Source organism: Hyperolius riggenbachi, chromosome 8 (assembly GCF_040937935.1).
Source record: "Hyperolius riggenbachi isolate aHypRig1 chromosome 8, aHypRig1.pri, whole genome shotgun sequence".
NCBI classification, from domain to species: domain Eukaryota; kingdom Metazoa; phylum Chordata; class Amphibia; order Anura; family Hyperoliidae; genus Hyperolius; species Hyperolius riggenbachi.
The window spans coordinates 162,233,344-162,247,679 of record NC_090653.1 but is presented as its reverse complement, the minus strand read 5'-3'; the positions used below and the strand labels follow the sequence as shown (position 1 = coordinate 162,247,679).

General features: G+C 42.9%; 1 protein-coding gene across 1 annotated transcript in view; it reads left to right on the top strand.

The window, feature by feature from the left end:
* IGBP1 (immunoglobulin binding protein 1) overlaps nt 1-14,077 on the top strand; it is a 33,275-nt gene extending 19,198 nt beyond the window's left edge. Inside the window, exons 3-6 of the mRNA XM_068247648.1 lie at nt 2,943-3,138; nt 3,244-3,326; nt 7,894-8,006; nt 13,677-14,077. Of these exons, the coding sequence (XP_068103749.1) occupies nt 2,943-3,138; nt 3,244-3,326; nt 7,894-8,006; nt 13,677-13,813 (529 nt within the window). The 3' untranslated portion in view covers nt 13,814-14,077. The remainder of the gene's footprint in view (nt 1-2,942; nt 3,139-3,243; nt 3,327-7,893; nt 8,007-13,676) is intronic.
* Nucleotides 14,078-14,336: the final 259 nt, after the last annotated feature.

Here is a 14,336-nt window from a genome sequence, read left to right as displayed (position 1 = left end):
GAAATCTGGACGCATCCGAACTAGTGATTATCGTGTGTTTAACATTATCTTGTGGTTACTTAATTATATCAAGTGAGGATTGTAAACACTTCTCTGATTGTGCAGACACCCCAAAACACAGAGAGGTACTCAGAAATCATTCTTGGGACATTACAATAGAAATATACCAGTTATGAATAAAATGCAATTGCAGCTCTCAGAGCAAAAACAGTTGTACTTTGGGAACTTGTAATTTCTAAATGAATAATACTACTTATGCATAAAAGCAAATATGATAACTGTATGTGATATAAAAGTAGGTAAACATGGTTTTTATTGAATATTATGTCAGTTTTATACCGCCTTAAGGACCACGGTCTTAAACAACTCCCCCCCCCCCCCCCCCCCCCCCCCCCCAGTGAACAGGCTATTTTTGAGGCCACTGCAGCTTTAAGGGCTTGCTGCAGGGACACAACTCAGCACACAAGTGATTCTCCCCACAAGTGATTCTCCCCAGGCCCCCCCCCCCCCCCCCCCCCTCCATTTCTGCCCACCAACAGAGATTTCTGTTTGTTGGCTATGATCGCTCCCAGGATGTTTATTATTACTTTTTTTTGGGGGGGGGGGGGGGGGGGGGATATTCACTTTTATTTATTTATTTATTTATTTATTTTTTAAAGTCCCTCCCTCCCCCGCCAGAAAATTGCATCATGTGTACCTAGCAGAAGGCTAAAAATATTAGAGGCAAAGGATCAGCAGGACTGCCAGACAATATGCATTGTTTAAAAGGAAATAAATGTTAGCCTCACTTTTCCTCTCACTTCAGGTGTTTCGTGGGATTTAGCCCACTTCCTCAGGCCAAATAAAGTGGTGCCCCGAATGCAAACTTTAGACCACAGCGGCACTTTATTTGGCCTGAGGAAGTGGGCTAGATCCCACGAAACGCATTGCCTGTGCTTATTAAATAGTTTTACTCAATCTTTTGATTTTAGTGATTTTAGATTTTTATACTTCGTGGGCGCCTCTTTACCTTCTTCTGTGCCTATGCTCCCCTCTATGGTCCAGTAAAGGGGAGTTCCGTACACCTAACCTGGGGTGGATTCCCCCCACCTTACGGGTCTAGAGTGCACGTGATTTTTTAACGAGTGACCGCCCCCAAGATTGCTGGCATACCTGAGTGGAGTCAGGTATAAGACACTCCAACTGCCTTAAGTGGTTGGTTGCCCGTAGTGCAACCCACCTTTGTGAATATTTTCATCTCAAACACATTTATATATCCATCTATCTGACATACTGCACAATTTGGGCTCTCGTTGTCTCTGTGCTTCTTTTCCCAGTACCCTACACCCCTATTCAATTCACTTTCTCTTAAGTTTTCTTCTAGGAGATAATTTTTCATCTTCTGCTTAAAATTAATTTTTCTGCAACTGAAAAGGTACCAAAGAGTATTTTCTTGCTTGCTGTAGGCTAAGAATTTTATTGTTAAAGAGGAACTCCAGTGAAAATAATGTAATAAAAAAGTGCTTCATTTTTACAATAATTATGTATAAATGATTTAGTCAGTGTTTGCCCATTGTAAAATATTTTAAATCCCTGATTTATATTCTGACATTTATCACATGGTGACATTTTTACTGCTGGCAAGTGATGTAGCTGCTGTATGCTGTTTTGGCAGTTGGAAACCGCTGTAGGCACAGACTAACCAGCAAGCTCATGGTGACCCAGAACTCATTGGGGTGTGTAAGGGACTACAATGGTCCTAAAAGCCCCCTTACTAAGATGTTAAGAAAAACAAAAGTTTGCTTTCCTAAAACAGAAAGAATTTGCGATAATTCAGGTTAGAGTGAGCTCGAGATGTCTCCCAGGCACCACTGCTGAATATATGCAAATTAACCATTGTACCCTTAGAAGCTAAACACACCTCCAGAACCGCTGGAATGCAATGATGTGTCAGCTTGTTAATGTGTACAGAGCCATAATAATCCAACATGCATACAGGCTGTTTCGGATTGTTTGATCCTCATCAGTGCATGGCATGGATTAATTGTAGTCCCTTACACACCCCAATGAGTTCTGGGTCACCATGAGCTTGCTGGTTAGTCTGTGCCTCTCGGATTTACAAGCCCTACTCCATAGAGCCAAATTAATCCATGCCATGCACTGATGAGGATCAAACAATCCGAAACAGCCTGTATGCATGTTGGATTATTATGGCTCTGTACACATTAACAAGCTGACACATCATTGCATTCCAGCGATTCTGGAGGTGTGTTTAGCTTCTAAGGGTACAATGGTTAATTTGCATATATTCAGCAGTGGTGCCTGGGAAACCGCTGTAAACAGCTATTTCCCACAATGCAACAGGGTTCACAGACAGGAAACTGCCAAGAGTACGTACTCAGAATTTCTTTGTGGGAGGGGTTTCACCACAATATCAGCCATACAGCGACCCCTGATGGTCTGTTTGTGAAAAGGAATCGATTTCTTATGTAAAAAGGGTTATCAGCTACTGATTGGGGTAAAGTTCAATTCTTGGTCTGAGTTCCTCTTTAAGACGTGAAAATGTGAATTGGATCAGGCCCATATGGCCGAGTTCACATTTGCGTTGAAGTGGCAAATGGATCTGATCACCGGGGGATCGGATCCGTTTTCACTCAGATGGCACTCCGTTTCCGATCTGCTGTTTCCGTTCCATTTCCCCACATCTTCACCCCCACACCCCCGACACTCAAAGTGGATTTTGCCACTTAGAATGGTCCGTTTCTTCACTAGTGTAAAGAAACTTTCCGTTTTCTCATTGTTACCAATACAGCTTCTGTTTCCGTTGGGCTCAGCGCTCCGGAAAAATTGGTGTAGCAGGAAACTTTTCACATTTTTATTACCGTTATATTATACTGTAGAAGAAGTTTCTGGCCATCTGGGCATGCATGTAATTTGTTTTTGCATGTTTTGTGTCTATAAAGATACAAGCAAAAGAAGGATCTGGAGAACAAACTGTCTGCTGTGAAAGTGGCTGTAAAAAATGGTACTGCAGATGAAGAGCAAGTCAGGGAGTTTTACATTCTTCAGCTGCGGCATTGGGTGTGTACTGCTCTAGAGGAGGTAGAGAGCATTGACCAAGAGCTACCAATGGTAAAAGCAAGGGAAATGATGAAAAAGGTAGGTGTGGTTGAGTGCTATTTCTTTTGGTCTTTGAATGAACTTGTGTTTACGCTCATAGTATCACTGGCATTGAAGTAATGTACTAATCCCTTTTTTTTTTAGGGAGGAGAGCTTCCCCATCAACCGCGTCCTACGCGACCACCAATGAAACCCTTTATACTGACTCGTGATGCTGCGCAGGCCAAGTAAGGCATATTCGGATCAGAAATAGTTCAAAACGACTTCTGAAAAATTATGAAACGTATGACTGCTTAAAGTGAACCTAAACTGAGGATATGATTTTTTTCCTTTTTTTTTTTTTTTTTTTTTTAAACAGCCTTTATTAAAACAGAAACGAAGAAAAAAGAACAATCAACAGTTTAACAAAACTATTCAGAGTTTTCAGTATAGCAGCACTAAACCTTAAAGCATAGTAGTATGAGTAGTGTAATGTGACCACCAGATATAAACATAGTCCATCCATAGTCCATACGAGATTAGAGGAGAAGATAGATCAAAATATTACCAATAATATTGATAGAGAGGGAATGAAAATACATCTTATTATGACAGGACCAAGATCACATTGGCTGTACAAATAATCGGGATCGTACAAGTTCTAAATCTGGCAAACCTGGGGTATCCAGCCAAGCAGACCATTTCTTTTGAAATTTAAGCGGCGCTCCTCTATGCATATAAATCAATTTTTCCAATTTTAGATATAAGTTAACCTGGGATATCCACATCTCTACCGTAGGAATAGTTGGGCTAATCCACAACATTAGTATAAGCTTCCTTGCCTGAAATAAGAGGCGTTGTAGTAAGATCTGCACATGCTCAGCTAAATTTGTATCTGATAGTAAACCCAGGATACAGACTTGAATCGTGTGAGGGACCCTCTGTCCGGCAACAGTATCCACTGTATCCAGTACAGCGTTCCAATATCTATGCAATTTAGGGCAATGCCACAACATGTGCAGTAAACTACCATGGTCTCTTCGACATCTTGTACAAGTAGGGGTTTCTCTGAAAACGCATTTTCTGTAGTCTTATAGGGGTTAACAGGGTTCTGTATAAAAAATGTTTTAGTTGCGACATTTTTTGAGAGGCATTTGTTGACATAAGGGGTATATTTTGTAAAATATCTGACCATTGCTCAGTTGTTAAATCTTCAAGACCTTTCACCCAGCTTTCAAAGCATTTAAAAAGGAATTTTTCCAAAAGAATAATTTAAGGATTAAAGCATAGCATGAAGAGATAAAGCCACTTCTACTTTTGGATTGACTAATTAAATTAAAGATTGGAACCGGACTAATGTGTAAAAACTGAGATTGCTGTTGCTTTATTAATGCATGTTTGAGTTGCATATATTGGAAATTAAATAAAGGAGAACAGCTCACCCCCATCTGAGATGCTATGTCCTGTGAGGACCGGAGAGAGGACCCCTCAAGAACCTGTGTCAGCAGAGTCATACCATTTTTAGCCCACGATTTAAAAAAGTTAAGCCCCAGAAGTTCAGGAAGACAAGAGTTCCCTTCAAGAGGGGAGTAAGCTGTAATCCTATTCACTCCCTGCATGATTCTAATTCTATCCCCCATTTTCTGCATCAGTGCTAGTGTAGGTACTTGTAAGCATAACATTTTTGGTATCCCTGCCTCCAATGCAGCGTAAACAGAGCTATATCCCAGAAATTGATTTAATAAAGATCTGGTCGTATCTACCATATCTTCTGTTCCCCATCCCACTATATGTTGAGTTGAGAGGCCAAATAATATACCCACGCATTGGGGACTGCCAACCCACCTTCGTCCTTTGGGTACTGCAGATATTGCAGCTTGATCTTTACCCTGCCCTGCCCTGCCCCCAAATAAAATCCCTAAACATTTTTTCAATAGTCTTGAACAGCTTGAGATGAAGCCAGATTGGGGCATTATGTAGTATGTATAATGCTAGGTACACACCATACAATTTTTTGTTAGATTTTCTCTTAGATTTACCTGCCAGATAGCTTTTTCCCATGTTGTAGGTAAATCTAACAGAAGAATCTAACAGAAAATTGTATGGTGTGTACCAAGCATAAGAGTTGTGGCATTATCACCATTTTCAGCAGATTTACTCTAGCTACAGGTGAAAGAGGTTATTTAGACCAGGTTTTCAACTTCTGACGTATTTTATTTAGGAGCGGTGTAACATTGAGGGTTTCAAAAGAGTTTAAATCTGGAGAGAGATGTATACCTAGATATTTAAATGAGGTAACAAGTTGAATCTCCGTACAGCCCTCAGGCAGGGACATCGTTTGGCGATCAATTGGGAGAAGACAAGATTTATCCCAATTGACCGTCAGGCCAGAATATCTCCCAAAGGTCGACAAAGCGTCCATAGTACACCTTAGGAAATCAGTTGTGTCTTGCAGAAATAGTAAGGTATCATCCGCAAATAGGGCAATCTTTTCCTCCAAGTCACCATATCTAAATCCATGTATACGATCATTGCTTCTTATTAATTCCGCTAATGGTTCTATGGCTATTGCAAATAGCAGGGGTGACAGGGGGCATCCTTGCCTGGTGCCTCTTTCTAGCTGAAATTTAGAAGAAATGGCATCATCAGATTTTTTTTCCTTTTAAAATAATACCAGTTGCCTGGCTGTCCTGCTGATCCTGTGTCTCTAATTTTAGCCACAGCCCCGGAACAAGCATGCAGAACAGGTGCTCTGACTGAAGTCAGACTCAATTAGCTGCATGCTTGTTTCAGGTGTGTGATTCAGACACTACTGCAGCCAAAGATCAGCAGGGCTGCCAGGCAACTGGTATTGTTAAAAATGAAATATCCATATCCCTCTCAGTTTAGGTTCCTTTTAAATGAACGATCCACTACAATGCTCGAGGGCTGTTACACAACGGTTATGATGGATCACAGCGGCAGATAATCATTCCTAGTCAGCAGTGTTTACAGAGCTATAAACTATTATGCGTTCTGCATCGTTACAATCAAACCGTCTTTTGGCATTGCGGGTGCAGTTATCTAACATCCAAGTCAAATCGGTGCAAATTGAACTTTATGGATCGTGGAATGACCGATCCTTCATCATTCGTTTTACAAGGGTTCCATATTTTGGTGTGTAAGTAGCTTAACCACTTAATGATAACAGGATGTGTGTGTGTGTGTGTGTGTGTGTGTGTGTGTGTGTGTGTGTGTGTGTCCAGTGTAGTTGTGGAGAATGCACCACCAGATTACTAAATGAGTCACGTGTGGTATCATTTTACCCGTGACAAGTTGTAGAATACATTTTGGTGCGTCTTAAAACTTGGACCCACGTCATGTAAAAAATAGGTAGGGACAAACTCAATCCAACATAAAAGTAATTTTCTCAAAATTATGATCAAACTTGGGAAAGTGTTGGCAAAACAACGAGACATATGTGGTAACATTTTAACCATAAGTAGTAAAATGGAGTTTAGCGAGTTTTAGGGTTGAGGCCCATGTCTTGTGTATTTTTTATTTTTCTTTTCTTTTGTCACGTACTGAATCAAAAGCAATTCAATTTTTACATATTCTGTACCAAAATAAAAGACTTGTAAAATGAAAACCAAGTGACAGAATATAAGAGAAAAAATATATATTGTTACCTTAGGAACTTTGCTTTTTAAAGAACCACTATTGCGAAAAATTTTAAAATTTAAAATACATGTAAACACATCAACTATGAAGTATGTTTTTGTTTTTTGTCAGAGTACAATGAGCTATAAATAACCATCCTCCAATGTTGCGGTCACTTACAGTAGTTAGTTTAAATCTAACTTAAAGCGGATCCGAGATGAAAAACTAACTATAACAAGTAACTTGTTTATACATCTTATCTAAAGTTTAGATAGTTTAGATAGTTTACACAGCAAATCTAGCTGAAAACGGCTTCAATAGAATGATCCCCTCTGCCTCTGAAATCTCTGGCTAGTAATACCTCCCCCTCCTCCTGCCCAGACTGAGCTCCCATGAGCCCTTGCTACTGCCAAGGTTCTCTGAAAACCTGTGGGCAAGGCTTGTTCAGTTTTTAGGGAATTAGAGTATTAAAACAAAAAAGGATTTGGCTTGAAGAATTCCCTATAAACAATAGGAAAGGAACACAATTATGCAATGAGTAAAAGTTCATCTCGGATCCACTTTAACTGGTTTTTGAATAGTCCATCTCTTTGGCCTGGTGCACACCAAAAAACGCTAGCAGATCCGCAAAATGCTAGCAGATTTTGAAACGCTTTTTCTGTAGCGTTTCAGCTAGCATTTTGCGGTTTTGTGAAGCGTTTTTGGTGTAGTAGATTTCTTGTATTGTTACAGTAAAGCTGTTACTGAACAGCTACTGTAACAAAAAACGCCTGGCAAACCGCTCTGAAGTGCCGTTTTGCCTATACTTAACATTGAGGCAGAAACGCATCCGCAATCCAAAATCTGCAGCAGCCCGGGAGTATGCGTTTCTGCAAAACGCCTCCCGCTCTGGTGTGCACCAGCCCATTGAAATACATTACCCTAGCGGATCCGCACCCGCAAGCGGATCGCAAACCGCAGCAGAACCACTCTGGTGTGCACTAGGCCTAAATGGGGAATTCTCAGTATTTAATTTATTCTTTACAAAAGCACTCCCTGGAAAGGATTATTAGAAAGATGAGAAATGTACTTTTTTGTGTGTTTTCATGTATTTAACATTTTTCTCGCTAGTGGTCCGTTAAAAACACAATTTGTAGTTCTGTTTTCCACTAATTATGCTATTGTTTGTACTCGCAGGGTTTTTGGAGCTGGCTATCCAAGTCTCCCCACCATGACTGTAGATGACTGGTATGAGAATCATCGGAGTAAAGGAGTCCTGCCTGACCAGGGCATATACAATAAACCAACCGGTATGCAATCTCAATTTACACAAAATGTTACCATCCAACACAGTATGCATTGTGCACGAGATGTATTGTACTTGTCAAAACATGTTTAGGGGATTTGAATTAAAAAAAAAAAAAAAAAAATTTCCAAGTAACTTTCTTTTAACCACTTGAGGACCCACCCTTTACCCCCCCTTAAGGACCAGCGCTGTTTGTTGTGATCTGTGCTGGGTGGGCTCTGCAGCCCCCAGCACAGATCAGGTAGCAGGCAGAGCGATCAGATCACCCCCCTTTTTTCCCCATTAGGGGGATGATGTGCTGGGGGGGTCTGATCGCTCCTGCCTGCTGGGTGTTGCGGGGGGGGGCACCTCAAAGCCCCCCTCCGCGGCGAAATTCCCCCCTCCCTCTCCTACCTGTCCCCTCCCCGGTGATCCGGGCTGCACAGGACGCTATCCGTCCTGTGCAGCCAGTGACAGGACGTCCCCTGTCACATGGCGGCGATCCCCGGCCGCTGATTGGCCGGGGATCGCCGATCTGCCTTACGGCGCTGCTGCGCAGCAGCGCCGTACAATGTAAACAAAGCGGATTATTTCCGCTTGTGTTTACATTTAGCCTGCGAGCCGCCATCGGCGGCCCGCAGGCTATTCACAGAGCCCCCCGCCGTGATTTGACAGGAAGCAGCCGCTCGCGCTGATTAATCAGCCTGCAGCTGGCGACGCAGTACTGCGTCGCTGGTCCTGCAGCTGCCACTTTGCCGACGCACGGTATAAGCGTGCGGTCGGCAAGTGGTTAAAATCGCATTGGTTGGATTTATTTGACATGTACAGTGTATCTGCACCTTTAAAAAACCCTTGTTTATCTTTGAGAGCTAAAGAAAGATATTAAAAAAAGAATATCCTTTTATAATCACCCCCTCCCTGTGTGCTGAGGGTACAGAGAGCGATCCCCGCTAATCACCCCTTCCCTGTGTGCTGAGGGTACAGAGAGCGATCCCCCGCTAATCACCCCCAGTCCCAAACCCCAGGTGTACAGAGTCATCCCCCCGTGTGCTCAGATGCAGAGAGCAATCCACACCAGTCGCCTCACCCTGTGTGCAGAGAGCGATCCCCGCTAATCGCATACCCTCTCGGCCTACTCCGTGTGCTAAGGTGCAGAGAGCGATCCCCGCTAATCACCCCCTCCCTGTGTGCTGAGGTGCAGAGAGCGATCCCTGTTAATCACCAATCCCTGGGTGCTGAGGTGCAGAGAGCAATCCCTGCTAATCACCCCCTCCCTGGGTGCTGATATGTAGAGTGATCCCTGCTAATCACACTCTTTCTGTGTGCTGAGATGCAGAGAGCGGTCTCCACTAATCGCCTCTCCCTGTGTGCAGAAGTGGAGAGAGCGATCCCTGCTAATCACCTCTCCCCGTGTGCAGACGTGGAGAGAGAAATCCCTGCTAATCACCTCTCCCTGTGTGCTGAGGTACAGAGAGATCCCTGCTAATCACCCTCTCCCTGTGTGCCAACATGTAGAGAGCAATCTCTGCTATTCACCCCCTCCCTTTGTGCTGTGATGCAGAGAGTGATCCCTGCTAATTACCCCCTCCCTGTGTGCTAACATGTAGAGAACGATCCCTGCTAATCACCCTCTCCCTGTGTGTTGACATGCAGAGACTGATCCCATCAGTTGCCCCTCTCTGTGTAGTTTCATGTAGAGCATTTGCTGCCGCTCCCACTACTTAAGCCATAGAAATTTCCCCCTCTCACCCGTGCACCACTTGTACAGCAGAGGGTGCTGGAGAGGTACTGAAAAGCTTCCTTTCCTGCGGTCTGTGTTCATGTTCAGTTAGTATACACTCACCTAAAGGATTGTTACTAATACGGTGTTTGACCCCCTTTCGCCTTCAGAACTGCCTTAATTCTATGTGGCATTGATTCAACAAGGTGCTGAAAGCATTCTTTAGAATTGTTGGCCCATATTAATAGGATAGCATCTTGCAGTTGATGGAGATTTGAGGTATGCACATCCAGGGCACAAAGCTCTCGTTCCATCACATCCCAAAGATGCTCTATTGGGTTGAGATCTGGTGACTGTGGGGAGCCATTTTAGTACAGTGAACTCATTGTCATGTTCAAGAACCCAATTTGAAATGATTTAAGCTTTGTGACATGGTGCATTATCCTGCTGGAAGTAGCCATCAGAGGATGGGTACATGGTGGTCATGAAGGGATGGACATGGTCCAAAACAATGCTCAGGAAGCCCGTGGCTTAAACGATGCCCAATTGGCACTAAGGGGCCTAAAGTGTGCCAAGAAAACATCCCCCACACCATTACACCACCACCACCAGCCTGCACAGTGGTAACAAGGCATGATGGATCCATGTTCTCATTCTGTTTATGCCAAATTCTGACTCTATCGAGACTCACCAGACCAGGCAACATTTTTCCAGTCTTCAACTGTCCAATTTTGGTGTGCTTGTGCAAATTGTAGCCTCTTTTTCCTATCTGTAGTGGAGATGAGTGGTACCTGGTGGGATCTTCTGCTGTTGTAGCCCATCCGCCTCAAGATTGTGCTTGTTTTGGCTTCACAAATGCGTTGCTGCATACCTCGGTTGTATCGAGTGGTTATTTCAGTCAACGTTGCTCTTCTATCAGCTTGAATCAGTCGGCCCATTTTTCTCTGGCCTCTACCATCAACAAGGCATTTTTGCCCACAGGACTGCAGCATACTGGATGTTTTTCCCTTTTCACACCATTCTTTGTAAACCCTAGAAATGATTGTGTGTGAAAATCGCAGTAACTGAGCAGATTGTGAAATACTCAGGACGGACCGTCTGGCACCAACAACCATGCCACGCTCAAAATTGCTTAAATCACTTTTCTTTCCCATGCTGACATTCAGTTTGGAGTTCAGGAGTTTCTCTTGGCCAGGACCACATCCCTAAATGCATTAAAGCAACTGCCATGTGATTGGTTGATTAGATAATTGCATTAATGAGAAATTGAACAGGTGTTCCTAATAATCCTTTAGATGAGTGTATAATCGGGTATAACCCTTTCTAAGGGAAGGGCAAAAGCACAGAATCCTCTTAAGAGGTGACAAACCACACCCAATTGACTACACTTTTTCTTTAGGAAGAGGACTGTAAAAAGTCTGATGCAGTCTTGCAGTACAAAACTTCGTTCAACTTTACTCTAGAAAGGAGGATTTTCATGAGACTGACATATATTTGTCAGTCTCATGAAAAGTCTCCTTTCTGGATGCACTTGATTGATGCTCATGAAGATTGATCTCACGGATTGAAAAGTTTTTATGGTCTGTTTTTGTACTTGCCAATAAAATTGAACAAAGTTTTGTACTGCAAGATTGCATCATAGGCCTCGATTCATAAAAGGCTTTGCAGTAAAAAAAAAATCTGGGAGGGGAAATACTGCATTCGGTATTTTAGACTTCTGTATAATTCATAAACAGGTGTGGTAGAAATGCGGGGATTTTCCAAACTGAGCTGTCGGAGTTGTTACATTAATGAGCTGGCTGACTTGTTACATTTGGCTGTTCTGCGTGCAGAGACAGCATTACAATAAAAGGGGCATCCCCAGCTTCCCTTTAGATGTGCATGTATGGTTAAACTGCCTCTCCTTGCTTTGAATCTGTATATTAAGCTCCGTCTACACGGAGCGATGTTCCTTATCAATCGAGCCGCTGATGCGGCTTGATTGATAAGATCCGTCAGGTCCGATTTTGCTGCCGCCGATTCCCTGCTCGTTCCCCACGAGGGGACAATGGCAGGGAATTGAGCAGAAGATAAGCTGCGCGGGGACGTGGGCGGATCAAATCTCGAGTACGCGCGGGGATGCGGAAGAGGCGATCCGGCGGCTAATCGAGCCGCCTGATCGCCTTGTGTAGATCCGGCTTTAGTCTTTCTAAACAATCTGTTTAATTGCCACAGCTTAGAAGAACTTCAAGAAACTTTACACATGCCATGCTTTCTGATGTGAAATAACATCTGAAACCGATACCCAAGAGGTTAAAAACACAGCCTGGGATATTCAGTTAAGCCTTGTTTGTTCAGATCGCTCTGCTGCTGGCTTTTTACACAGTTCCGCTCTCTTATCACACTGTTGTCAGTGTTATCACCTAACAGCAGGCGGTATTCTCCATGTCAATACCGCCTGCTCTAATCTTTTATGAATTGACATTTCCTGACATGTGCTGGAGGAGTTCACCACTGAAGTTGGTAATTTATCTCACTACTCGGTAATTTGAGCTTTTCATGCGGTAACAGCTTTTATGAATTGACACTTTCCTAAGTGCTAAAGTCAGCTGCTTTCAGCATTACCGCATGCGGTAGTGCTTTATGAATCGAGGCCATAGTCTTTTTACAGTCCTCTTCCTAAAGAAGTGTGTTCATGTTGACACAGCACCTATAAATACTATGTCAACAGTGTAGGAAGGAGCACCTATAAATACTATGTCAACAGTGTAGGAAAGGAATGGATTTACCGTATATACTCAAGTATAAGTCTAGAAATGTAGGTCTAATTCACTTGATAAAAGTGTAGGGGTCGACTTGTACATGAGTCACGGACAACACTGAGCACACTGAGTAATTGTGTACTAATAGAGACATTACCATTTTCAGCAATTTACCTAGTGTAAGTGATACTTTGAAGAAAGAAAATGCCAAGAATAAACAAGTAAGTCTTGGCCACAACAATTAAGGCCTCGTTCAGACTATACGCGCTGCCGTCCGCATTTTGGCAGCGCGTATAGTGTGCGACACGCAAGAACGGTAGAAGGGCATAGACAGCCCTTCTACCGTTCCCATCATATGCGCTGCGTGGCAGCGCAATTGCGCTATCGCGTGCTGCACGCATTTTTGGGAATCGCAGCGCAGATCCCATTCATTGTAATGAATGGGATCTGCAGCGCAGCGCATAGGAGCGCAGATGGCGTGCGATCGGACGCGTTGCGTTCCAATCGCACAGCCATCTGCGCTAAATGATGTGAACGAGGCCTAACAAGGAAATACTGGGCTGCAGTAGGGGAATGAATAATTGCAGCACTTGGGGGGCCAGGAGGGGTTAATGGCTGCAATACTGTATGCAGTGCAGTCATTAACCCCTCCTGGGCCTGAAATGCAGCCATTAACTTTGCTGGGTAGATTTATACTTGAGTCAATAAAAAATTCCAGCTTAAGAGGGTTGAATATTGTAGTCGACTTATACATGAGGTCGACTTGTTTTCGAGTATATACGGGTATTTGCAATTTGCCAAGACTTTCCTTCCTAACCATTTTTAAAGGGAACCTAAACTGAGGAGGATATGGATTTTTCCTTTTAAAATAATACTAGTTGCCTGGCTCTCCTGCTGATCCTGTGTCTCTAATACTTTCAGCCACCGCCCCTGAACAAGCATGCAGATCAGGTGCTCTGACTGAAGTCAGACTGGATTAGCTGCATGCTTGTTTCAGGTGTGTGATTCAGCCACTGTTGCAGCAAATAAATCGGCAGGACTACCAGGCAACTGGTATTGTTTAAAAGGAAACATCCATATCCCTCTCAGTTTAGGTTCCCTTTAAGGTTCCCTTTAAAATCAGTGGATCTATTTAGATTTGCTGCAAGGTGAGCATTATAGCAAGATTTCTTTTTTGATCCTCTATTTTAGTTTTTTAGTTGTGAAGCATCTTTTCTTTTGTCTTCATTTGCAGATGAGGAACAAGAAGCAGCAGAACGGGAGAGGAAAGTGGAGACAGATGATCCTGAGACCCTTCATAGGGCTCGGAATTGGGATGACTGGAAAGACACACACCCCAGGGGCTATGGAAACCGCAAGAACATGGGTTAAAAGCAGCTTTGCTTCTGAAAATGATGAGCAAAAAAACCTGTATAATGTAAAAATTTGGGCCCTGGCTTTTGGATCTAAATGCTCGGACAAGGTGTAAGTGTGCATAGGGTTAATTCCATGCTGGTGACATCATTAATTATTGTGCGTGCCTTTACCTTTTGCCCTCAATTCAGATTGACCCCCATTGTACAATGCTTGAATACTGGTTCCTATTTATTTTGAATGTTTATTTGGGACTTTTTTTAAATAAATGTGTAAGTGGCATCTGTGTCATTTTGAGTGTTTTTATGTGTGACTTTTTAATTTGTTTAATGAAAATAAAACAAACCGTAACAGCGACTGCATTGTCAGATACACAGAGCAATCATCAATACAGATCATACAAAAAGCTGATATCCTACAGTACATAGTGATTGCTACAATTATGTTTTCCAGAAATGTCAATTATCTAAAGAGCGGATCTTACAATATACTGTAAGACCATGCAGCCACTAATGCAGTGTTAACAGATTAAGTTGATAAC